At 37.8% G+C, this 25,499-nt stretch overlaps 1 protein-coding gene across 1 annotated transcript in view; it reads right to left on the bottom strand.

Moving 5' to 3' along the window:
- Positions 1-25,499, bottom strand: part of LOC150088463 (serine/threonine-protein kinase Genghis Khan-like) — a 905,682-nt gene that overhangs the window by 63,943 nt on the left and 816,240 nt on the right. The window contains exons 41-42 of the mRNA XM_090370169.1: positions 13,902-14,113; positions 11,082-11,193 (exon numbers count right to left, since the gene is read on the bottom strand). Of these exons, the coding sequence (XP_090226295.1) occupies positions 11,082-11,193; positions 13,902-14,113 (324 nt within the window). The remainder of the gene's footprint in view (positions 1-11,081; positions 11,194-13,901; positions 14,114-25,499) is intronic.

The raw sequence follows: 25,499 nt of genomic DNA, 5'->3' as shown, positions 1-25,499 counted from the left end.
TTTTTTTGGCTGATGCTGCATAAGCTTGCTTTCTTGCATCGTATGCATCTACTAATGCTAATCCAAATACCATAACTATTGATGATCTTGTTCAGGTTACTGACAAACAGAATAAGTATTTTTCATCTACATACATACAGGAAGAAGTGTTTATGGATGAGCATATCAGAAATGTACATGAATGTTTTTGTGATAACCAAGAGGAGAGTGGAAGAGAAATTGTTGATGCTAAAAGAAAATAAAACACCTGGGAATGATGGAATATCTATCCAATTGTATTCAAAGAAGAAGCAAAACAGGAAAGTAAACCTTTAGCCATAATTATGAGAGTGTCTTTGAATTCAAGGAGAGGTTCCCATGGATTGGAGATGTGCAAATGTTTTCCCTGTTCATAAAGGGATCAAATGAAGAAGTGAGTAATTACAGACTTGCAGGCTTAATTTCTTTTCCAGGGAAAATAATGGAGCTGGTGATCAAAGAAGTAAATGCAGGGGCATATCAAAAAAAGCAACAAAGTTATATAATAACAGCACAGATTCATTCAGAAAAAACTTTGTTTGACCAATGTGATTGGCTAGTACAATGTAGTAACAAAAGAATTGGATATAAAATATAATTTTGATATTGTATACTGAGATTTCAGCAAAGCATTTGATACTCTTCCAAATGGAAGACTGATAGAGATATTGGAACAATGTGACATTAGAGGCAAGTTAATGCTATGGATGTAGAGATAGTAGAGAGGCGTTTTTAATGGGCACTGCTCTTCTTGGGATAATGTTATTATTTGAGTCAAGCATGGTTCAGTTCTGAGCCCTTTATTGTTTTTAATATTTATTAATGATATTGATGAAGACATATCAAGTGTAATGTCCAAGTTCACAGATGATATGAAGATAAATGATAGCAATTGGGTATGATGCTGGAACAAGAGCTAGAAAAATTAGTCAGATGGGCTGAGAAGTGGAAATTGAGGAGTGGGAAACTGATAAGTGGTATTGGCTAATTACATTTTTGGGAAGAAAGCCCCAAACTATAAAAGTTAAACAATGCATTATTTAGTGCTTGTTTGTTATTTGGTTTTTAGGAGCATTAGCAACTAAGGCCACATTGCTCTGGGGATATGTGGTGGTCATTCCCTGACCTTTCCGCATCCTCCGGATTTGGTGGTCACGGGCTCGAACCCCGGTCTGATCAAGAAGCATGTGCTATGCACTGCTGCTCCTGCCCACCTGGCTATGGAGGTGGCAATTATTTAGTACAATTCCATCATTACTACATCATTGAATTTTAAGATTAATTGAGCTTAGTATGTTAGGCATTATTATAACAACTCCTACTGTGTTGGAAAACTTTTACGAGTTGCTTTCTTTTTATACTTCAAATAAATAAGACTTCTACATAAGAGAGGTCTACTATTACTTATCAGCAGATACTGACAAATGCAAGGTATGGGAGCAGTAATCCCAGTTATCTGCAGATGTGTGTGTGTGTGTGTGTGTGTGTGTGTGTGTGTGTGTGTGTGTGTGTGTGTGTGTGTGTGTGTGTGTGTGTGTGTGTGTGTGTGTGTGTACACTGATGAGCTAAAACATTACAACCACCTACCTATATGATGTTGGTCCTCCATGTGCAGCCAAAACAGCTCGTACCCAGCGAGGCATGGAAGCTACAAGATTTAAAAATGTGTCTTGTGGTATCTGGCACCAACATGTAACCAGCAGATTCTTTAACTCCTGTAAGGTCCGTGGTTGAGATGCTGCAGATCGGAGTTGCTGTTCCAACACAAACTACAGATGCTCGATGGGATTGATGTCTGAGGAATTTGGAGGCCAGGACAATACTTGGAAGTCTTCCTCTTGTACTGCAAACCAGTCTCGAACAATCTGGATGGTGTGGCATGGCGCATTATCCTGCTGAAAGAAGGCACCACCAGAAGTGAAGACCATTGCCATAAAAGGGTATACCTGGTCTGCAATGATGTTTAGGTAGTTGGCAGACGTCAGAGTGCCCGGCACATGGATGACTGATCCCAGGGTATCCCAGCAGGACATTGCCCAAAGCATGACATTGCTGCCACTGGCTTGTTTTCGCTCCACGGTGCATCTAGGTGCTATCACTTCCCCAGGTAAATGAAGCACATGTACCCAGCCGTCCACATGGTGCAACAGGAAACGTGACCAGACGACCTTCTTCCAATTACTCAAGGTCCAGTTTCGATGCTTGCATGCCCATTGTAGGTGCTTTCGCCGGTGAACTGTGGTTATCATGGGTTCTCGGAGCGGCCTGCGGCTATGCAGCCCCATTTTCAGCAGAGTTTGATGTACTGTGTGTTGTGATACATTCCCCCTGTCACCAGCATTCCAATTACTGGCGAGTTGCGCCACAGGCACCCTTCTGTTGCCACATACCATCTGGGAGAGCCTTCGCTCACCTCGAGCATCAATGAGCCATGATTATCCAACACCTCGCTGGTAGTTTTTGGGTTTCCCCTCCTCAGACCACTTTCGGTAGGTACTAACCATGGCTGATCATGAGCACCCCACCAGCTGTGCCATTTTGGATATGCTCTGATCTAGTTATCTGGCCATTACAATTTGGCCTTTGTCAAACTCGCTTAAGTCCACTGCCTTTCCCATCTGAATAACAAGAGTAACACTGATTAATGGAGCTCAGTATCAGGTGTTTTATACCATGTTCTGACCACGCACACACCGTAGTTCACCTGCTGTAGTTCAATGACTTGCTGGTCATAATGTTTTGGCTCATTAGTGCATATATATATATATTTTTTTTTTTTTTTATTGTACTATGTGGTCCCAACCAGCTTTCCCAGCAACCTACTTACAACACTGTAGCACTAAGCAATGTTGATGTACAATTATCTCAGATTCCCCTAGTAGAGGGTCAATTCATTCTCAATGTAATTTCCATATCACAATGCAGTACCATGAAGGTATCTGACACTATAAAGTCCCAACATAAGGTTGTGATGATCTCCAAGGATCCAACTGATACTTGTAGGTCCACCACGAAGATTCAAAATGAGTATGTCTAAACGAGGATTTGTAATCACAATGAAAAAGTCAACTTTTCCTCAAACATAAACAGTCCCAACAGTACAGCAGTTAAAAGTAAAGGGTGGTAGTGGAGAAAGTACTAAGGTAGTGGAGAAATAAAAAGACCCGGGGTAACTATAGTCTGACATGAAGTTTCTGAGCAGCTTTGACTTGCTAGCTAGTATGACTGCTCCTGAGGATTCTGTTAGTGTTATACAGGAATTTTCCAGAAGGGACAAGGAAGTGATTGTCCTGTTTTATGTGGAAATGGTTAGGTCACATCTTGAGTGGGCACAATTTTTTCATAGTAGCCCTTGTGGCATTAAACCACCTCTCCTACAACAGCATCTTGAGTACTGCACACGTCTGGAGGTCTCATTTTAGGACGGGTTTGGATCCCTTCGAAATGTGAAGAGAAGAGCAACAGGGTTAGCCAGAGATGCAAAAGGGTACTCTTACTATAAAAGACTTCAGTTCTGCAAATTGCAGCATTTGATAACTAGGCATCTGTTGGGGGGTTCCTGGCTGAGGTGTTTAAGGTCTTGAATAGACTGAATAAATTAAATGCAGATGGCATCCTAACTCTTCTTCAGATGATACATATAAGGGGACATAAATTTAAATTGAATTAGATAAATTGTTAGATATGAAAAAAAAATGCAATTTAACATCTAACTTTAAGTTTAATGTTGAAGGCAAAGGGCCCACAAAAAATTATCCATGAAAAAATTGTTCTTATGATACTGACTGGTATAAGGACAACATTACAACAGTTCACTGAAAAAGTGGTATAAGAAGTACCATGAAACATCTAAGAATAATTTGTAATTATTCTTAGATGTTAGTTGTTATTTGGTTTTTTTTAGGAGCATTAGCAACTAAGGCCATATTGCTCTGCGATGGTCATTCCCTGACCTTTCCACATCCTCCGTATTTGGTGGTGATGGGCTCGAACCCCGGTCTAATCAAGAAGCATGTGCTATGCACTGCTGCTCCTTCCCACCTGGCTACGGAGGCACCCTTAGATGTTAGTGTAACATACTATATTACACTCCATGCAAATTTAAGTGCACATTATTTCAACAATTTCCAGTTCTTGATGTCCCTCACACCATGCCTCTAAAAGAATATTTAAGATTCATATCTGCAGAACTGTTTTAAAAGTTCTGAATTTAATGATGTAACTGTAGTTCTAGATAGTTGATACATCATAAGGTTCCATCATATAGAACCATATGTTTGCAAAATCTGCATGGAGTTACTCACATTGAATTAACCAAAATGCAAGAATACTAACTAAACTACATGAATTGTTCTAAATATATTTCTTGACAAAATGTCAAAGAGTATGAAAAAAGCTGTTTAAGCATGGGTAATGCATCCCCATTCATACTACCTGGATAATAGAAATGATGAGGATGCATTATCCACGCTTAAACAGCCTTTTTCATACAATGAATTGTATGAAATTGTTATTATTCATGTGTTGTTATTCATGTGAAATTTTATTGTGTACAAAGTATTACATTAAGTAAGTTAAATTCTGACACAACATTAAGACTACTTAAAAATGCCAAACAGGTGCAGGAGAACCAGGTAAGTTAAAAAAAAAAAAAAAGGAATGGTGCAAATATATGGGTAGAAGTAACCCCAGAGAAACGTACCAACTGTGTGGTACTACACTTAAGGTGGTAGAAAATGAAAACGACCTGGGAGTAATTGTGCAGGCAGATATGAAATTTTCTGAGCAATGCAGACAGGCTGCCAGGGCAGGTCATGGGGTTTTGTCAATGATATATAGGAATTTTGCTAGCAGGGAAAAGGAGGTGATTATCCCTATGTATAAGGCAATGGTCAGGCCATGCCTTGAGTACTGCGTACAGGTCTGGAGGCCTCATTTTAGGAAGGATGTAGATTTACTTGAGCGTGTACAGAGAAGGGCAACAAGATTGGTGAGGAGAATGAAGGGATTCTCTTACCAAGAGAGGCTTAAGTTCTGCAAACTGCAGTGGCTGGAGACTAGGCACCTGCGCGGTGATCTGATTGAGGTGTATAAGGCCTTGAATGGGTTCAGCACGCTGAATTCTGATGGGATCCTTCCACTTGTTCAGATTACGAACCTAGGGGGGCATAAATTCAAATTAAGAAAAGACAGATGTAGAATAGATGTGCGGAAATTTGCCTTTAGCGGGTGGTTAATTGCTGGAACAAACTTCCATCTGTCGTTGTGGAAGTTGATAGGTTGAATAAATTTAAGGAGGAACTGGACAGGCATTTGGAGGGAATGGTATGATTTTTTTTTTTTTTTTTTTTTGGCTGATGCTGGATAAGCTCATACATTTGCTTTCTTGCATCACATGCCACTACTACTACTATATCAGACTTACGTAAATTAAATAAAGAGGTTTATTTGACATTTAACAATTCCTTTAAATACGAAATCAGGTATAATTTTTTTATAAGCACAGTATTTATATAATAGATGAAAACCATGCCTTAATTTTACGAGTTGCTTTCTTTTTATACTTCAAATAAATAAGACTTCTACATAAGAGAGGTCTACTATTACTTATCAGCAGACACTGACACATGCAAGGTATGGAAGCAGTAATCCCAGTTATCTGCAGATGTGTGTAACTATTAGTTACAATTTTTGTAATACTTTAGCTACCATACTAAATAAAGGAAGGAATAATATCACTGCTACATTTGAGGAACATACATATATATAAAGTGTCTGTGACTCTTATTTTTATCCTTTTGCCTCCTTTACTGCTGCGCTGCACTTTTTGGGAGCATTAGACATATGATAACTTTTGTTATTTTCCTTTCTCTGCTTATTTTGCTTCTTAACAGTTGCGTATATATATATATATATATATATATATATATATATATATATATATATATATATACACGTTTCTAACTGTTCGAATTTTTGATTGTTACCTGCTACTGGTGGTTTTTACATATAGGCATTAGTGTTCATACAATTCTGGTCATTAAGTTAGCCTTATTTAGGTCATCTTAATTTCGCATGGCCTATACATATTAGGTTTAGAAGTTTATGCTAAATGATAATGAATTTTCATGACAAATTACTGATGAAAATTTTTATCTGTAGCAAAAGGTAATTACTAGTTATTATTAACAATTAGAAACGAATATATACTGGCACGTATAATATTCAATTGGCCAATACGGCAAAAAACGATGGCATTAACGATGCACAAAAGAAGGATTAAAATACAAAAGAATACATTCATCTAAATGTAATATTAATATATAAACCAATATTATATATATATCATAAATGGGATATGCATGTAAGATATTTGCAAATTGTTGTTATTTGGTTTTTAGGAGCATTAGCAACTAAGGCCATATTGCTCCAGGGATATGCGGTGGTCATTCTCTGGCCTTTCCGCATCCTCCATATTTGGTGGTCACAGGCTCGAACCCCAGTCTAATCAAGAAGTGTATGCTACGCACTGCTGCTCCTGCACAACTGGCTATGGAGGTGCCGTATTTGAAAGTAAAATAATCTTTAAAGAAATTAATGCAAGTTGCAAGAGACAATCTCAAAAGTAAACATTTTGGGCAATTATAAAATACTATTGACCATAGCAAAACACTAATAAGTGATGGCTACTGATCAATGATTAACATACATTTTAAAATTTGCAAGTAAGTTCACAAGTGCCATTTAATAAACAGTAACCTAAAAATGTTGGATGCTGAATAAACTGCATCAGATATTTCTGGCTAATGTCCTACTTTCATCAGTGGAATAAAAAATGATAAAACAAAGTTCAGACATAATGAAAACACAACAGAAAATATAGCACCACATTTAGGAAAACGAATTGCTAGATTCAACAATATTCATCTAAATAAAGTGAATAAAATAAATGTTATTTTTGTCCATACAATAATATTGTGAAATAGCAGATTTAGTTTAATTAAGAAACATTTGATTTACTGAACTCAGTCCAGAATGCAGCAACACACATTAGCATTATCAAGGGCACACGATGCAAGAAAGCAAGCTTATATAGCATCAGACAAAAAAAACACACACCCCTTCTCATTTCACTCATCCACCTGATCCAAATGTTTGTCTAGTTCTGCCTTGAATCTGTTTAAGCTATCAACTTCTACAACAACAGATGGAAGTTTGTTCTAGCAATCAAGCACCTGCTGGCTAAAGGCAAACTTCCACACATCTATCTTACAACTGTCTTTCCTCAATTTTAACTTATGCCCTCTCAGGCAATTATTCTGAGCAAGAGAAAGAATCTCATCAGCACTGAGCATGCTCAAGCCATTCAAGGCTTTATACACCTCAATCAGATCACCTCACAGGTGCCTAGTCTCCAGACACTGTAATTTGCAAAATTAAAGCCTTTCTTCGTAAGAGCAACCCTTTGTTCCATTCACTAATCTTGTTGCTATTCTCTGTACTTGTTCCAACAGCTTTACATCCTTCTTAAAATGAGGCATCCAGACCTATATACAGTACTCAAGGTGTGGCCTGACCATTTCCTTCTACAAGGGGATAATCACCTCCTTATCCCTGCTAGAAAAATTCCTGTATATCATTGACATGACACCATGAGCTACTCTTGCAGCCCGTCTGCACTGTCAGAAAACTTCATATCTGCCTGCACAATTACCCCCAGGCCCTTTTCACTCTCTACCTCTGTCAGTGTAGTACCACACAGTGATACGTTACTCTGGGGTTACTACCTCACATATGCAGTACTTTATATTTGTCAATGTTAAACTTCAGTTGCCACCTCTCAGCCCATCTACTCAACTTTTCTAGATCCTGTTGCAGCAGCGTATTGTCATTAGTGTCATTAACAACCCTGCCGACCTTCGTATCATTTGCAAACTTGGACATTAAGCCTGATATACCATCATCAATATCATTAATAAATACAGAAAACAACAATGGACCCAACACTGAACCCCGAGAGACTCCACTAATAACATTAGTCCACAAAGAGCGGTGTCCATTGATTACCACTCTCTGTCTTCTCCCACTCAACCATCCCTTTATCCATAGCAGTAATTTGCCTCCAATGCCACACTGCTCCAATATGTGCAGCAGTTTTCCATGTGCAACAGTATCAAAAGCCTTTATAAGATCCAAATATATCATATCAAAATTATTCTTTGTATCCAGTTCCTTTGTGACCACATCATAGTATCCAATCAAATTGGTCAGACAAGACTTCCCCTTAACAAACCCATGCTGTGTCTGAGCTATAACTGAAGTTTTGTCTAGATGATCCCGCAGTACTTCTTTAACCAGTGCCTCCATTAATTTTCCTGGAACAGAAGTTAAACTAATAGGTCTGTAATTACCTGTCTCCCTTTGATCCTCCTTTGTGGATTGGGGTCACATTTGCACATTTCCAGTCCATGGGTACCGTCCCTGAGTTCCAAGGAAGCTGTCATAATTATGGCTAAGGATTTGCTTACTTCCTTTGCTGCCTCCCATACTTCTCAAATGAAATAAGAAACATCTGTGCCATAATTTTTAGGGGGAAAAAACAAAAAATAATGCTCTGTTCATAGTGTTTTCCCTTTGAAAATACAAGATCACAATAACATCCCTAACACAGTAATTTTCTCTACTTGATGATGGTTTCTCTGCCTCACATCATAAAAAATTTATATAAGCTAAAAGCAAAAAGATACAAATTGAAAACGATGGAACTATTCAGATAAGTCTGTAGGGACAAGAAAACGGTATCATTAGAAATGATAAATGTTTTGCCTATATGCATTTGGCTTGATAGATATAATCATTAGAGTGGAATAAAAAAAACTATACAGAAATATGCTAATCATAATGAACATGTTTATAGAAAATCTGCATATTTTTACTTATATTAAGTTAATTTGAAATGCGAATAACACCATGTGAATTGTTGATAATCAGGTGAATTTTATTGTGCACAATAAAATTCACTTGATAAATAAATAAACAATATATTACATTAACTAATTTAAATTCTCTCACAACAGAACTACAGGCATACCTCGGTTAACGTTACCTCTGATAACGAAGCTTCGATATAACGAAGTCCGCAATTTCAAACCCCATTTAACATTAAAAAAATATTCCAGTTTAATCACCTGAAATCTAAACAAACTGAAGAAATTACGGAAACCTTTGGGGCTTCTCGTGGTTGGTTCGAGAAATTTAAAAAACGGGCCAGGATTCATAGTGTAAAATTAACAGGAGAAGTTTCCAGAAAAACTAAACGAAATAATTGAACGTGAAAATTTTCCACCAAATTTGGTGTTCAATGTTGACGAAAGCGGTTTGTTCTGGAAACGGCTACCAACAAAAAGCTTCATTTCTATTGAAGAAAAATCAGCTGCTGGGTTCAAAGCAGCCAAAGACCGTTAACGTTACTCTTTGGATCAAATGCCTCTGGCGATTATAAATTAAAATTGTTATTAGTTTACCATTCAGAAAATCTGAGGGCGTTAAAAGGTAACATAAAAATGAATTTACCTGTAATATGGAAAGCAAATAGAAAAGCGTGGGTTGCCAAGGAGTTATTTACTGATTGGTTTGTTAACCACTTTTGTCCTGAAGTAAAACGGTATTGTCAAAAAAACAACTTTGAAGAAAAAGCTCTTTTGTTGTTAGACAATGCTCCGGGACATCCTACTGATCTTAACACGTTGGACACATGCATTCCTGTCAAAGTTGTGTTTCTTCCAGCAAACACAACTTCCCTGCTTCAACCATTGGATCAGGGAGTAATAGCATCATTTAAAGCTTATTATCTGTGTCGAACATTAAGCAATTTAACTGAACTAGAGGATAAAGAGGAAATGACAGTTAAAACTTTTTGGAAAAACTACACCATTAAAAACGCAATTGAAAACATTGATAGTTCTTGGAAAGAAGTCACTAAGAAATGCTTACATGGAGTTTGGTGCAAAATATGGCCAGAAGTTGTACTAGAAGAAGAAAATAACATCCAAGAAATTAGAAATGAAGTTATCCAGATGGCTCAATCAATAGGTTTCGAAAATGTCGATGAAGAGGATGTTAGAAATTTATTGAATGCAGAAGATGATGGTTTTTCAGTGGAAGATTTGGAAAACCTTGTTAGCAACGAAGACAAAGATAATGAAGACGAAGTTAAAGCAGTTCCTGCCGAAAAAGTGTTAACAACCAAAGATTTCAAAAAGGTGCTTAAATGACATTGAAAACGTTTTAATTTTTTTAGTGAAAATGATCCTGATTTAGGAAGAAGTTTTATTGTTAAGCGATCAGTGTTAAATGCAATAACTCCGTATAGGAAATTGTTAAATGAAAGAGAAAAAAAGCATAAGCAATCAACTTTAGACTCATATTTTAAAATGTGATTTCACTTTGTATGTAAGTTGACTGTTTATTTAATAAAACTTTTCTTTGTTCGAAAAAAAAGCTTTTCATTTTCTTTACGTAGGAACGTATCCCTATTCTGGCCATAGTATTTTGACCTCTGAAAACGAAGTTTTGCTTAGTGAAGTAATTTTGTGGAACGCATCCTATTCGTTATTCGAGGTATGCCTGTATTTAATAGTTGATTGTTTATGGATTCTATGTTTTAAAACTAATCAAACTAATCATTTAAAACTAATTAGTTTTAAAATAAACTGTTTTAAAACTAATCATTTAAAATCAAATGAATTTTAAACTTTAGGGAAAAAGGTTATGGAATGCATTTAAAATTAATTCACTGCATAAATTCAATGCATTTATTCCTATTATTTTAACAATTCATAATTATATAGAGAAGACTTAAGGGAATAAAATTAGTTTGCAATTTTAATAAATTTGCTGGTAATATTTAATAAAAAAGGGTTAACAGCCCAAGGGTTATTTAATAACCCTTGGGCTGTTATCTTTTTAAGTTATCTTTATCTGTAATCTTTTCATCATAAGTCCTGTGTAACATGAAAACAGTAAAAAATAGTAATTATTCTTGTTGCTTCTGTAAAACTTACAGTAGGTAAATCCATCAACTTCTGCAACTGAATTCCTTCACCAGGTCCCATATGCGAAACATGATTGAAGTTGGTAGGGCCTGAAATCATGCGGGACCGCCTTTCCATAGTTCTGTAACAAGAAGGTGATAAGCTATTTAAATGATTTCATCTTTTCTTTTAAAAGATCTAAAAATAAAAGAATAATATTTTATCACATTTTTTATTATCTTAAACAAGTAGAATATAGATAACTTTATTAATGGTGGAGACCTTCTCATTAATGGAATCATTGTCAATAGCAATGGACTGGAATCATTGTCAATAGCAATACAGGTTTTCCATGTACGTTCCTTCAAGGAGCTCTCAAGGTTGTAATGCATAAAGATGAGATCCTTGATCCTTATGTTCATCCTTTTGCAGTTGGAAGCAAAATGCAAAAGGAAGCATGTCTTTCTTTTAATTGATGATAATGCATGTCCTTGCAGAGTTCTTTCAGTGAACCACAGGACCAATCTACCAGAAACCTCACTGAGCCTGCATACATCCTTATGCAAAAATAGCAATTGATAGCTATGGCACTAACAGTCTCAATTTCAGCTTGAGAGTTAATTTCATACTTAGAACGTACCATGGAGAACACATGCCTCATTAGGGTAAGTTTCCATGAATTATCAATGCACTGTTTTTGGGTGTTTACAAACTTGCTTACATAACTGCAATTTCAGCCCAAAATTTGGGCACTATTAAGACACATTAAAAAGACATATAGCTATAATTTTGTTGTAATCTATGAAAGGTTTCTCATTTATTTAAATGTTTATGTTTGTGTCATAACTTCTGAGCATCAGTGTAGTAACACACTGTTTTTCTCGCTTATGGACAAAATGTCATTCTGGTGTCTTTAGCCACATGCAACTGCTTAAACAATCAGTTTAAGGAGTGAATCTGATGATAACATAATGGCTTAAATAGCCTGCAGCTACAAATTCAGTGACTGTAAATGTTATTTAATGTGTTTTCTGCAAAAAAAAAAAAAAAAAAGAAAAGAAACAAAAAAAGGCATGCACATACATTTCTTTTACATTAATTCTGAATGTAAAAGAAATGCTTAATTTCAAATTTTACAAATGAAGATTGAGTCATGGTATATTTTTAATATTTCTTGAGTTCTTTAAATTTATAATAACTGGGAAAAAGAAAATGTGTTTGTTAAATGAATTCCAAATTACTCCAATTGCAACATTACAATTTTCGAACTCCTGTGGTTAAGTATCAGTATTATAATAGCTAAATAATGCATGGAAGCAAGCTTTTTTTGCATCTCTAAAAAAAATCTATCATTTATACTTTTTCCACTGCCAAAAAAAATTGTCTAATTCCACTTTGAACATTATCAGACTATCCACCTTGACCACTGTTGAAGACATGGTACATAATCTATGGTACACTTCCCAAAGGTAAACTTCATGAGATCCAACCTTTTGTTGTTCTTCAAAATTTTGTATTTGTGCTCCCCCTCATTCTACTCTCTTTTGCCAGTGAAAATATACCTCCCTTGTTCATTTTATTAATTCCTTTCAGGGCCTTACATGCCTCTACCAGGTCCCCCCAAGATGTTTAGCTGCCAAGCTTTGTAGGTCATGCTTTCTCAGCTTTTCTTCATTTGGACATCGATTAGCACTTCTCACCAATCTAGTTATCCTTATCTGAACCCTTTCTAGAAGTTTTACGGTTTACTCCAGACCTGAACACAATATTCTTCTAAATGCAGTCTCACTATCACTTATACAAAGGGATAATCCTTTTTCCTACTCGAAAAGATCCTGCATATCACAGGCAAGCCACCACATGTCTTCCTAGCACCTATTTGCACTGTGGAAAATTTCACGTCTGACTGAATTGTAACCTCTCCTTCCCAAGCCCTTTTCAACATGGCCATTTTTGGATCCCGTCCCCCACCTAGTAAGTGAGATTTCTGTTCACTGGGTGCAAAATTTTACAGTTAGAAGAACTAAACTTCAATGTTTTTCAGAACAATTATGTATTCCTAAGTCATTTTGAGGCAATGAAATGGTTTATATGGTGTGCAATTTTAAGTAGTAAAGAGCTAAAAAGACATATTTTTTTCCTTCCTTGTCTTATTGAAATTCCCAGTATTCTCCATTCTAACAGTTCTCAATTTATTTTTGTAGACAACTGCAGATTTAGTGCGCATCTACTGTCTAAATTAATTTCTAAATTTATATAATTTATCATTTACTAAATTTACTTCTAAATGTAAAATCCATACTATATAAAGGAGCAGTATCAAACTGTTTTCAGAATTTTACATTTCCTTACCTGAACGTGTATTTCTTTATTTTAAAGTCTCTGTGAGAGTAAAGTAGTTTTGCCACTTGTCACTTCGGATATTAGTTCCATCACAAATGGGGAATTTCTAAAAAGCTTCTTCAATCAGGGCCAACAACAGCCCAAACTAAAGATCTCAGCCAATATCAGACAAAGGAGTAGGGTTCCCTCACAAGATATTTTGGGTTTTTCAGCCTACAAAACATGCAAATTGGTCCGCCCACCCACACACTTATACAGCATAATATACAATAGTGCCATATTGCCTAAACGAAAACAAAAATCTTAGTTTGACCCATGTGGAAAATGTGTGTATTTCAGAAATGATTCAACAGAGAATAATTTATAAAAATAGCTTCTTCTCTGTTGAAGAAAACTATTAGTAATTTGGCATTAAAGGTATAATATGCAATGAACATAACACATATGAAGAAATATCAATGAATATAACACATATGATGAATATATCAATGAACAATGAAAACTTGCCCTTTTCCTGTTTTGTCTGGTTCTCTAACAGAAAAGCGTCTTCTGGTACGAGAGAGAACTGTTTTGCCAGATCTTTCTCTTATTTGGTGTATTGTAACTTCTGGTACTCGAACCTGATTTTCTCTATACTGAACATTATGTAAGTAGACCAAATGAGGGAGATCTGCAGTGAGGGTCAAGCATAACATCCCTGATTTGCATAATGGTTTTGTCTGAAAATTTTAATAAATATGATACTATACAAATCTATTTTTCATTTTCATATTTTAAAATGATAAGAACTCCTTCTGAACTAAAAAGATAACTAGCAAAGCATTTAGATGTCCTGTGGTATATAATAGCAAAAAAAATAATAATAAATAAAAGTCTTAGACATAGGTATATACAGCTATGCATAAATGTCATATCACTGAAACAATAAGGCTCATACAAAATTTGTATAAATACCATCAGAGTAAAGGTGGTATTTGTATAAATGCCATCAGAGCACTGCACCCATAAGATTTCTACCTGAATAAGTATAGTTAGTAATAAACAACTTCAGAGCAGATTAACGGGTTCATATATGACATATACTGAGTTGACTTCACATTAGCAACACCCGCCTAATAACCTCATACCTACCTAATACCTTTTGTCCATAATATAGCTTATACATGGACTCCACAAGGTACTGCAGGGTGTCCTGTGGTAGTGCTAGCCATGAATTACTCCATGTGTCCAGTAATGCCTACACACTGCCATGTGGATGGTTATTTATTCATTATTATTTTTTTTTTTTATGAAAACCCCAAACACGAGAGATATTAGAACCTACAGTGCTTAGTACCAAGAATGGGTTGGAGGTTGAGAAGACAAAAGAAGATGTTTGTTGATATTAGACTTGAATTTCTGTAGACTGTAATTTTCAGGAAATACGTATGAGAGAAGGTTGTTCCAGAAAACATCAGTTGAATGAATAAACGAGGAAGATGAAAAGTTGGTTCTGTGAGTTTTAAGTTGGACAGTAAGTGGATGTTGGCTGGCGGCGGCACATGTTAAGACTGTTTTGAAAGAAAGAGTGGGAATTATAGTAGGCAATTCAGAAGAACAGGGCCCATGGAAGTATCTGTAGAAAAGGCTTGCAGCAGATACAGTACATTTATGAGATAGAGAGTGAAGAGACTCTGTTAGAGATGAGTCATTAATTAATCTAACTGCCCTCTTCTGAACAGAATCAAGAAGCCTGAGAGAGGTTTTGGGGGCACTACCCCAGATGTGGTAACAATATTCCATGGTAGGGCGGATTTGCAATTTGTACAGAGTGAACAGCTGTTTGGAAGAAAAGTAATGCCAAGAGCGAAAGAGAAAACCAAGTTTTTTAGATGCAGAGGAAGCAATATTTGTAATGTGCTTGGGCCATGAGAGATTAGAAGTCAGGGTAATCCCCAAAAGAGATATATCATCTTGCCTAGAAATCGGAGTGTCACCAAAGATAAGCATAGGAGCAGAAGAATCCTTTTTGTGAGATATAAGACAGGACTGAGTTTTAGAAGGATTGAAATCAACTAAGTTGTCTTTGCCCCACTGGAGAATTACCTGGAGATTGGCATTAAGGAATTGGTAGTGGATATTCGAGAAGCTGAAGCTGATTGAGCAGGGCGAGGTTTCTCAACCTGGAAAGTGGAATACAATGTGCTATAATCAGCAAAACTATGAATAGGATTTCTGGTCACTGGAAGAAGGTCATTAATATACAAGAGAAAAAGAGTGAGGGAAAGAACTGAACCTTGGGGGGGGACATCAGCATTAGTGGAGCAGTTAGAAGGCAGAGCCATCTACCATCACCCTCAGTGAGCAGTCAGAGAGAAAACTGGATAAGCAATTACAAAAAATAGTTGGCAAACCATAAGATGGAATCTTGTTTAGAAGACCTTTATGCCAAACAATCAAAAGCCTTTGAGATGTCAAGAGCAACTGGTTGTGTTTCACTGAACTTTTCCAATGAATTTGTCCATAAATGGGTAACATAAGCCAGAATATCACCAGTGGATCGACACTGATGGAATCCATACTGGCGATCGTTGGTCAGACAGAAGGTTTCTAGATAGTTTAAGAGTTAGTTGGCAGTTATCACCTCTCTGTTAGGAAAGTTGGACTGGACAAAGTCAAATTGCAAAGAGAGGAAGTCAGAGTTCCAAGTGATTAGTGAAGTTGGGAGAATGGTAGAGACAACAGATGAATTTTACAGGATGAGGTAGAGAGATTTTAAGCCAGAGAAGATTGAAAAGAGGAGAATCCAATTTACCAAGTCTCTGACAGGGAATATTGAAATGGACATATGCACAAGCACCACCTTTTTAAGTGAAAGAAATCATACAGCGAATAATTTGGGCAACTGAGATGAGCAGTGGTTGAATCAACCGATAACTGAGACTTTGCCAGAAAAAGTACATGTGGTTTGGCAGACTATAAGTGGAAATGGACATTATTGAGATTAGAACTGAGACCACATATATTTGTGAAGTGAACTAGGAAGTGTTTGGGAGGTTTACATCTTTTCGCAGATACGTTTGCTCTATTAGTTTGACAATTCATGGTGTATTCAATAGTAAGAAAAAGTGGGGGGTGCAGGGGGAGACATGCTATATGAAGTAATAAAATATTTGGATATAATATATACATAGTATGAATATACCCAGATTCTTGACATAACAAGGCCTCGACAATGCCCCCACAAACACACTAATCAGACTTCCTCCAGTCACTATCTGGCAAAGTAGAGGTAACAAGATTATATACTAACTGATCAAGAAGCCGACTAGAGAGTTACCAATAGGTTTGGTCTGGTGTACTATCTAGTGGCTTGCCTGCGAATAGCATTTTAGAGCTGTACCCTCGAAATGTAAGGAAGTTTGGATCTCGCCATGGTGTTTATCATAACCTCAAAAAACATCAATCATACTGCATGTTGGAAGAGATGGGGAAGGGTTGATCGGAACTTAGCTCTGGAGATTAAACATGGATTCCGCCACTTTAAGGCCCCAAAAAGCAAAGTGGTGGTATTGCACCGGTTGATGAGAGTCATCTACCACCTAGTATTGCCTGATAACCCAGAGGGGCGGCATTCATCCGTGTGATGTGGGGGCAAACCTCAGTGTGCTTGCGTATGGGGGTTATATGCAGGTTATATGAGGCTGTCACAGACTGTCCGGACTTTGCTGAAATTGGGTCCACTTGACTTGAGTACACTCGAATATCAGTTCCATCAATGTTTCAGACTCCCAGGTAGCAAGCACAGCTTGTCTGGCATATCTGAGAGAATGTCTGCGAAACTTCAAGGACCTAATATTGAACTATTGAACATTCTATTGAACTATACTATTGAACATTCCAGTAAGTCCCAAATATGATTTCATTTGGATCAAAATCGGGTGATTTTGGAATCAATGGGGGATAGGAAATTCACTGTCATTTCCACAAAACCAGTTATTAACCTGTCAGTCCTTGTGGCATGGCATACTGTCTTGTTGATAGATGCCGGAGTTATCTGGATACCCTGTCATCATGAAGGGGTGTACTTGGTCAGTGACAAAAGAAAGCCAGGCATTTCTATTGAGCCATTGATTAATGGTAATCAAAAGACCCAGGACATTCCACAAAAAACAACCTCCAAACCATAATGCCTCCAGCCTACCAAACACCAATAGCGTATCCAGGTGACATCCATCAGACTAGGTGATAGATTTCCACATACTGTTGGTCTTGTGTTGATGCTAATGTGCTCATGCAAGGTGCAGTTTCTTGTGTCTTGCAGTGAGCATGGGTACCCGTGATGGTTATTGTCTGTCACAGCCTATATAAGCTAAAGTCCAGTACAGTTCACATGGATCTTGCAATTCCTACATTGTACTGGGTGGTTAGCCAGGCCAATGTGCTGTGTTACAAGAAGAAACACACAAAGCTCATCACAGGCATTGACCACACGTGGCTGTCACATATGTGATCTTTGGCTGGTTGTTAGACTGGTGTTGAATCAGGCACAGTAGATTTATGACACCACAGAACAGGACCACTTAACTATGCTGGCTGTTGTCAAGATACTGACACTTGTACATCTTGCTCCCACAATAATTCCATGTTTAAAGTTGGAAAGATCTTGATGCCGACCCATTCTTCCATGCAGACACTCAACATTTGATTATCATGTGTGCAAACTAAAATCTTAAATAAGCCATTCCTGACTCTGAGCCCTCATTAATATCAGAAACCAGTCTTATCCAAAGCTCTCTGAAGAGGTTATTGACCAGGAGATTATAATTTCTCAGTACATAATACATAAGAAAGAATGAGGATCTCAGTGAGGTTGAGTAAGCATTACTCCCCAAACCAAATATTCTACTGAAATTGCATCACTATACTCCCTTCTCCATCTTGCATTTTAAAAGTTTTTCTAGTATTAGTGTATGCATTCAGAATTTAGAAAACTCACTGAAATTTATCCTTCCACTTGTACAATATGATGATTTGCCAATGGTTTTGGGAAATTTCAAATTTAAACACACAAATTTGATAACTTCATCTCCATCATTACAGACTGGGATTCTCTTTGATATCCTTCACAATTATGATCTTGAACAAGTTTGCAAATTTCCAATCAGGGATAGTGACTACCTTGATCTTATATTTTTCTCTACCCAGCTATGTTTGCAAAGACCATCCCATATTCCACTCTGATCATTCTCCACTCACCTTTAACATCATTGAAACTTCTAATAATTTCGAAAACACACTTTAGTTCTCCAAGATTCAATTTCAGGAGGGCTGAGTGGCTTCTGCTCAAGCTAGCTGTCAGCAATATGGACATTCAATAATTCATTAGAATTATTGAATGTCCATATTGATTATGGGGGGATTATTCTGGGAATGTAGAGAATAATCCTCCCATATCCATTAAACTTTTTAGACCCCTAAATTTAACTCTAATGTCAAGCTACAGGACCGAAGTTGTTGTTGTTATTTGGTTTTTAGGAGCATTAGCAACTAAGGCCATATTGCTCCGGGATATGCGGTGGTCATTCCCTGAATGACCTTTCCGCATCCTCCGTATTTGGTGGTGACGGGCTCGAACCCCGGCCTAATCAAGAAGCGTGTGCTACGCACTGCTGCTCCTTCCCACCTGGCTACGGAGGCGCTGACAGGACCGAAGAAAATAATCGGCCCATATTTATTAAGCAGTTTAGACCTTCAAAATTTAATTTCATGTCAATCCATGTAATGGTTTTCTTGCTGCCGGAGGTATGGTGTTTGAAGACAGAAGTCTTGAGTGCTCAATGTTGAGACCGAGGGGTCTGAACACTATGGTTCTGACAGTGGGGAAGATGTCCCACATGTTTTTTAAAATTGATATCGCCTTACCAAAGAATTATTAGCATGTTGGACTAGGAAAGTTGGTTGGAAAAGAAGCTTCCTATATCTAAAATAAAATTTTAGATGTAGGAAGTTTTAGTTACTATTATTCTAGTTACTATTCTAGTTACTATTATGAAACTGTTGTTTCATAATAGTTACTAGGAATGTAGTACATAGTAATGGAATTTAGCGTTTTAATTGCCATAAATAAATAGCTTGAAAGTTCTAATCATGTAGTAGGCTGGCTTTTTTTTTTTTTTTTGTTTTGTTTCCAGCTAAGAAATTTTAATAAGGCTCTAACTAATTTAAAACGGTACAAACAAAGATATAGTGTAATGTATAATGTCAATCTGTATAATATGTATTACAGCATTTAGGAATATATTAGCTTAGTGCAGTATTGTCAAATTAAATGGAATTTAAACAGAAATCATGCCCAGACTAGAGCAGCAAAGCAAAGATATTAGCATTAGCATTAGTTAAGGCTTATGATGCAAGAAAGCAAGCTTATGCAGCAACAGCTAAGAAAAAAAAAAAAAAAAAAAACCCACCCCATTTCACCCATCCATTCCCTCCAAATGTTTGTGTAGTTCAGCCTTAAATTTATTTAAGCTATCAACTTCCACAACAACAGATGGAAGTCTGTTCCATCAATCAACTACCCACTGGCTAAAGTAAGCTTCTGCACATCTATTCTACAACCGTCTGTGCTCAATTTGAATCTATGCCCCCTCAGGTTCTTAATCTCAGCAAGTGGAAGTATCCCATCAGCATTGAGCCTGCTCCAACCATTCAAGGTCTTGTTCACCTCAATCAGATCACCTCGCAGGTATCTAGTCTCCAGATGCTGCAACTGACAGAATTTAAGCCTTTCCTGGTAAGAGAACCCTTTGTTCCTCTCACCAATCTTGTTTTGCTCTTCTTTGTACTTGTTCTAGCAGCTCTACATCTTTCTTAAAACAAGCCTCCAGACCTGTATGCAGTACTCAAGGTGTGGTCTGACAATTACCTTATACAATGGTATAATCACCTGCTTGTCTCTGCTAGAAAAATTCCTATATATCATTGACAAAACTCCAAAACAACTCAACTGACAAAACAACTCAACTGACCTGCTCTGGTAGCCTGTCTGCACTGCTCAAAGAACGTCATATCCAACTGCACAATTACCCCCAGGTTTTTTTCATTTTCCACCTCCCCAAGTGTAGTGCCACACAGTTGGTACATTTCTCTTGGATTACTGCTACCCATATGCAGTACTTTGCATTTGTCAATATTAAACTTTAGTTGCCACTTCTCAGCCCATCTACCTAACTTTTCTATACCTGTTGCAGTAGCATACTGTCTTTACTATCATTAACAACCCTGCCAACCTTTGTATCATCTGCAAACTTGGACATTAAGCCTGATATACCTTCATCAATATCAATAATAAATACACAAAACCGCAATGGGCCCAGCACTGATCTCTGGGGGAATTCCACTAATAACATTACTCCATGTACAGCAGTGTCCATTTATTACCACTCACTGCAGTCTCCCACTCAACCATGCCTTTATCCATTGTAGCAACTTGTGCAATATTTATGGACTTTCTAAAAGAGGACATGATATAGCCAAGGGTGTGTGTGTGTGTGGTGCAGAGAGTGCAAAAGAATTAGGCAACAACTCAGCATTCTTATGGGAATTTATGAGAGCTTGAAAAGTAGGCTGGATGCCCTCAATTGCCTAACTCAATGCCTGAGCTTACACTTGTGCATCAGGTAACATTGTGGTAATCCCCATAGCAGAATGCACTGTTCTGAGAGGAGTTAGTTATTTTTGGTGACTCTATTGTCAGAGAAACAGGAAATATATTGTACAAGAAGGATAGGTAGAACTGAAGTGGCAATATATTAATGGTATTAATGGCAATTATAATGGTATTATAACCGACGAGGCTACTAGAGACGGTCGTGTTCAAAGCCGCTAAGTGGATTTTTCTTATTTATTGATTTGAAATTATTGTTTTTCTAAAACTTTTGATTTAAATTTAGTAGTATAACATTATTTTGTGATTTTCTGATTAATTTGGTGTATTTATTCTTTACTCGGCCTTGTAATTGCATAAAAGTATCGGTAAGGGTTTCCACGTGTTTCAACTCCGCTACCATTCGTAAATTTCCCGCCTTTGTGATACGATAGTTATATACTGTACTAGATAGCATTAGTTGAACTTCGTTAGCAGTTAAATTGTACGTTTAAATAAATACATATAACGACTTAAATTACAAACGTAATATAATTAATTATATTTAACATAATTAATAACATAACATAATTAATTATAATTAATTAATAAATTAATAGAATCATGACTCAGACCAGAGCAGCAAAGCAAAAGGCTCAAGCTAATGGAAGTGCTGTGGCTCAGAGCAGAACTGAAGGGGGCAGTTGTCCTCTGACTCACAGCCTTATAAAATGCACTGTTTGCTTGATGTTTGCAGAGCAATCGGGTACGGGACATGATACTGCCATGGGGGATGTCTTTGTGTGTGCACGATGCAAGGAGTGTATCGATATCAGGCAACAACTCGGCGTTCTTGTGGGCCTATATGAGAGCTTGAAGGACAGGGTGGATGCCCTCGAAGAAACTAAATTGAGGGGCCCATCAAGCTCTCAGCTGGCCACATCAACGCCAGAGCTTGCACTTGGGCATCCCGTGACACAGAGGCAACCCCCAAGGCAGAATGCGCTGGTCCCGAAGGAACTAGTAGTTGTTGGTGACTCTATTGTCAGGGAAACGGGGAACATGCTTTGTAAAAAAGATAGGTGGAACAGGACCAGGGTATGTCTGCCAGGGGCAAAGGTTGATGACGTTGTAGAGCGAATATCATCTTTTAAGGGCACAAAAGGTGATATAGTTGTACACGTTGGCACTAATAATATTAAGAGTAGGAGACCGGCAGAATTACTTAACAAGTACAGGTCACTGTTGAACAAAAGCCGAGAATTAGGGTTGAATTTGAAAGTGTCTGCAATTCTGCCCAGACACGATAGGAGGGAGTATATGATGAGAGCCTTGTCGATCAATTCGGCCCTGGAAAGATTGTGCAAGGCTCAAGGGGTAGAATTTTTTTCAGCCTGGACTGTACTTGTTAACAGGAGAGATTGCTTCTACAGGGATGGGATACACTTATATAGAAAGGGTGCAAGAATATTTGCTGATGCTATCGAGGCAGTGTTAGGTGGGTCGGAAAACTGCTAGCTTGGGGGGAGACAAAGACCAATAGATTGACAGTAGCCACTTTCAGAGGTGAAAGAGATTCTTGCACTGTTTCTATTAGAATGAGCAGAAGCCTGAAAAACAAGATGCATGGTATTTCAGAGACTGCTGAGAGCCATTGCGGTACAAGTAAACACATGGGTTGTGTTAGGGTAGCTAAGAATAGAAACAGGTGCAGGTATACTTGTGTGTACACCAATGCTAGGAGTTTAGTAAATAAATTTGATGAATTTCAGGTATTGCTCAAAACATCAAAGGCAGATATTGTTGGGATATCAGAGACGTGGTGTCACACAGATATAAGGGATGTAGAACTGCAATTTGGGGAGTAAAACGTCTACAGAAAGGATAGACAGGATAGGAAGGGGGGAGGGGTTATGCTATTAGTTAAGAAACACATAAAAACCAAGGAAGTGAAGCCAGTCGACATCGCTGGACAGTGCAGTGTTGAGTCAGTTTGGTGTGACATAAGCATTGGGAGATCAAAATTGAGAGTAGGAGTGTGCTATAGGCCTAATGACTCTGATGAGTATAATAATAACCTGTACAGGGAAGTAGAGTGGGCCAGTAAATCAGAGAGTCTTATAATGGGAGATTTTAATTTCCCAGATATTGACTGGAATTTGGGGGCTGGTTACTCACGCACTAGCAGGGCTTTTGTGGATTTAGTTTTCTACATCAGCATGTTCGGGAGGCAACTAGAGGGAGTAATACTCTTGATTTGATTATCAGCAGTGATTCTTCATGCATTAAGAATCTGCAGATAAATGAACCACTAGGTGGCAGTGATCACAGTGTGCTGAAGTGGGATTTACTCAAAGAGGTAACTACCATTAGGGGTAAAGGGAAGGGTTATTGCTTCCGTAAAGCCGACTACGATGGACTGAGACAGTATTTAAATTCTATACAGTGGGACCAACTGATGATGTTACCAACAGCAAACTCAAAATATGAAGCATTCAAAGAACTTATGTTGGAAGCTACTAGGCTTTACATACCAACTAAGAAATATTGTTCAAGGTTTATGCCAAAATGGATGTCAGATGAACTAATGAGGCATATGGCAGAAAAGAAAAATGCATGGGATACTTACAAATTAACACATGACACAGAAGCCTATGATAGATACAAGTTGATATGCAACAAAGTTACAAAGGAGGTTAGGCAGGCGAAGGCAGATTATGAGAAATCCTTGGCAAGGGATGCAAAGAAAAACAGCAAAGAGTTCTTTACTTATGTAAACTCTAGAAGGAAGGGGATGAATCAGATTGGTCCACTTGATATTGATGGGTCAACTGTTGATGATCCTGCTCAGGTAGCTAACAAACTAAATGAATATTTTGCATCGACATTCACACATGAGGAGTTATTCAGCAAGGGGAATGCCAGAGGTGTATTCAACTCTAGCAGTAAGCTACAGAATCTTGAAATAACTGGGAGTAAAGTGGAGGAGAAACTGTTGAAGATAAACACAAGAAAGGCACCCGGGGTGGATGGGATCTATCCAGTTATATTAAAGGAGGCAGCAAAGGAAGTAAGCAAACCCTTATAATTATGAGAGCTTCCTTGGACTCAGGGGAGGTACCCATAGACTGGAAATGTGCAAATGTGACCCCAATTCACAAAGGAGGATCAAAGGCTGACACAAGTAATTATAGACCTGTGAGCTTAACTTCTGTTCCAGGAAAATTAATGGAGGCACTGGTTAAAGAAGCACTGCAGGATCATTTAGACAAGACTTCAGTTATAGCTCAGACATAGCATGGTTTTGTTAAGGGGAAGTCTTGCCTGACCAACTTGATTGGATACTATGATGCAGTCACAAAAGAACTGGATGCAGGGAATAACTTTGATATTATATACTTGGATCTTAGAAAGGCTTTTGATACTGTTGCACATGGAAGACTGCTACACAAATTGGAGCAGTGTGACATTGGAGGCAAATTGCTGCTATGGATAAAGGGGTGGTTGAGGGGGAGAAGACAGAGAGTGGTAATCAATGGACACTGCTCATCGTGGACTAATGTTATTAGTGGAGTCCCTCAGGGCTCAGTGTTGGGTCCATTATTGTTTTCTGTATTTATAAATGATATTGATGATGGTATATCAAGCCTAATGTCCAAGTTTGCAGACGATACAAAGGTTGGCAGGGTTGTCAAGGACACTACTGACACTATGCTGCTGCAACAGGATCTGGAAAGGTTGAGCAGATGGGCTGAGAGGTTGCAAATGAAGTTTAACATTGACAAATGTAAAGTACTACACATGGGAAACAGCAACCCCAGAGCAACGTATTAACTCTGTGGTACTACACTGACAGTGGTAGAGAATGAAAGGGACTTGGGGGTGGTTGTGCAGGCAGATATGAAGTTCTCTGAGCAGTGCAGACGGGCTGCAAGAGTAGCTCATGGAGTATTGTCAATGATATACAGGAATTTTTCCAGCAGGGATAAGGAGGTGATTATTCCATTGTATAAGGCAATGGTCAGGCCCCACCTAGAGTATTGTATACAGGTCTGGAGGCCTCATTTCAAGAAGGATGTAGAGCTGCTGGAACAAGTACAGAGAAGGGCAACAAGAGTAGTGAATGGAACAAAGGGGTGCTCTTACGAAGAAAGGCTTAAGTTTTGCAAATTACAGTGTCTGGAGACTAGGCACCAGCAAGGTGATCTGATAGAGGTGTATAAAGCCTTGAATGGTTTAAGCATGCTCAGTGCTGATGGGATTCTTCCTCTAGCTCAGAAAAATCACCTGAGAGGGCATAAATTCAAATTGAGGAAAGACAGATGTAGGATAGACGTGCGGAAATTTGCCTTTAGCCAGCGGGTGGTTGGTTGGTGGAACAGACTTCCATCCCTTGTGGTGGAGGTTGATAGCCTAAATAAGTTTAAGGCTCAGCTGGACAGGTATTTTGAACGAACAGAGGGGTGAAGTGGAAGTGG

The sequence above is a fragment of the Mastigoproctus giganteus genome, chromosome 3 (genome assembly GCF_048544385.1).
Source record: "Mastigoproctus giganteus isolate SK-2022 chromosome 3, ASM4854438v1, whole genome shotgun sequence".
In the NCBI taxonomy this organism is placed as follows: Eukaryota; Metazoa; Arthropoda; class Arachnida; order Uropygi; family Thelyphonidae; genus Mastigoproctus; species Mastigoproctus giganteus.
The sequence above is the reverse complement of the archived record's forward strand: the minus strand, read 5'-3'. Positions and strand labels throughout refer to the sequence as shown.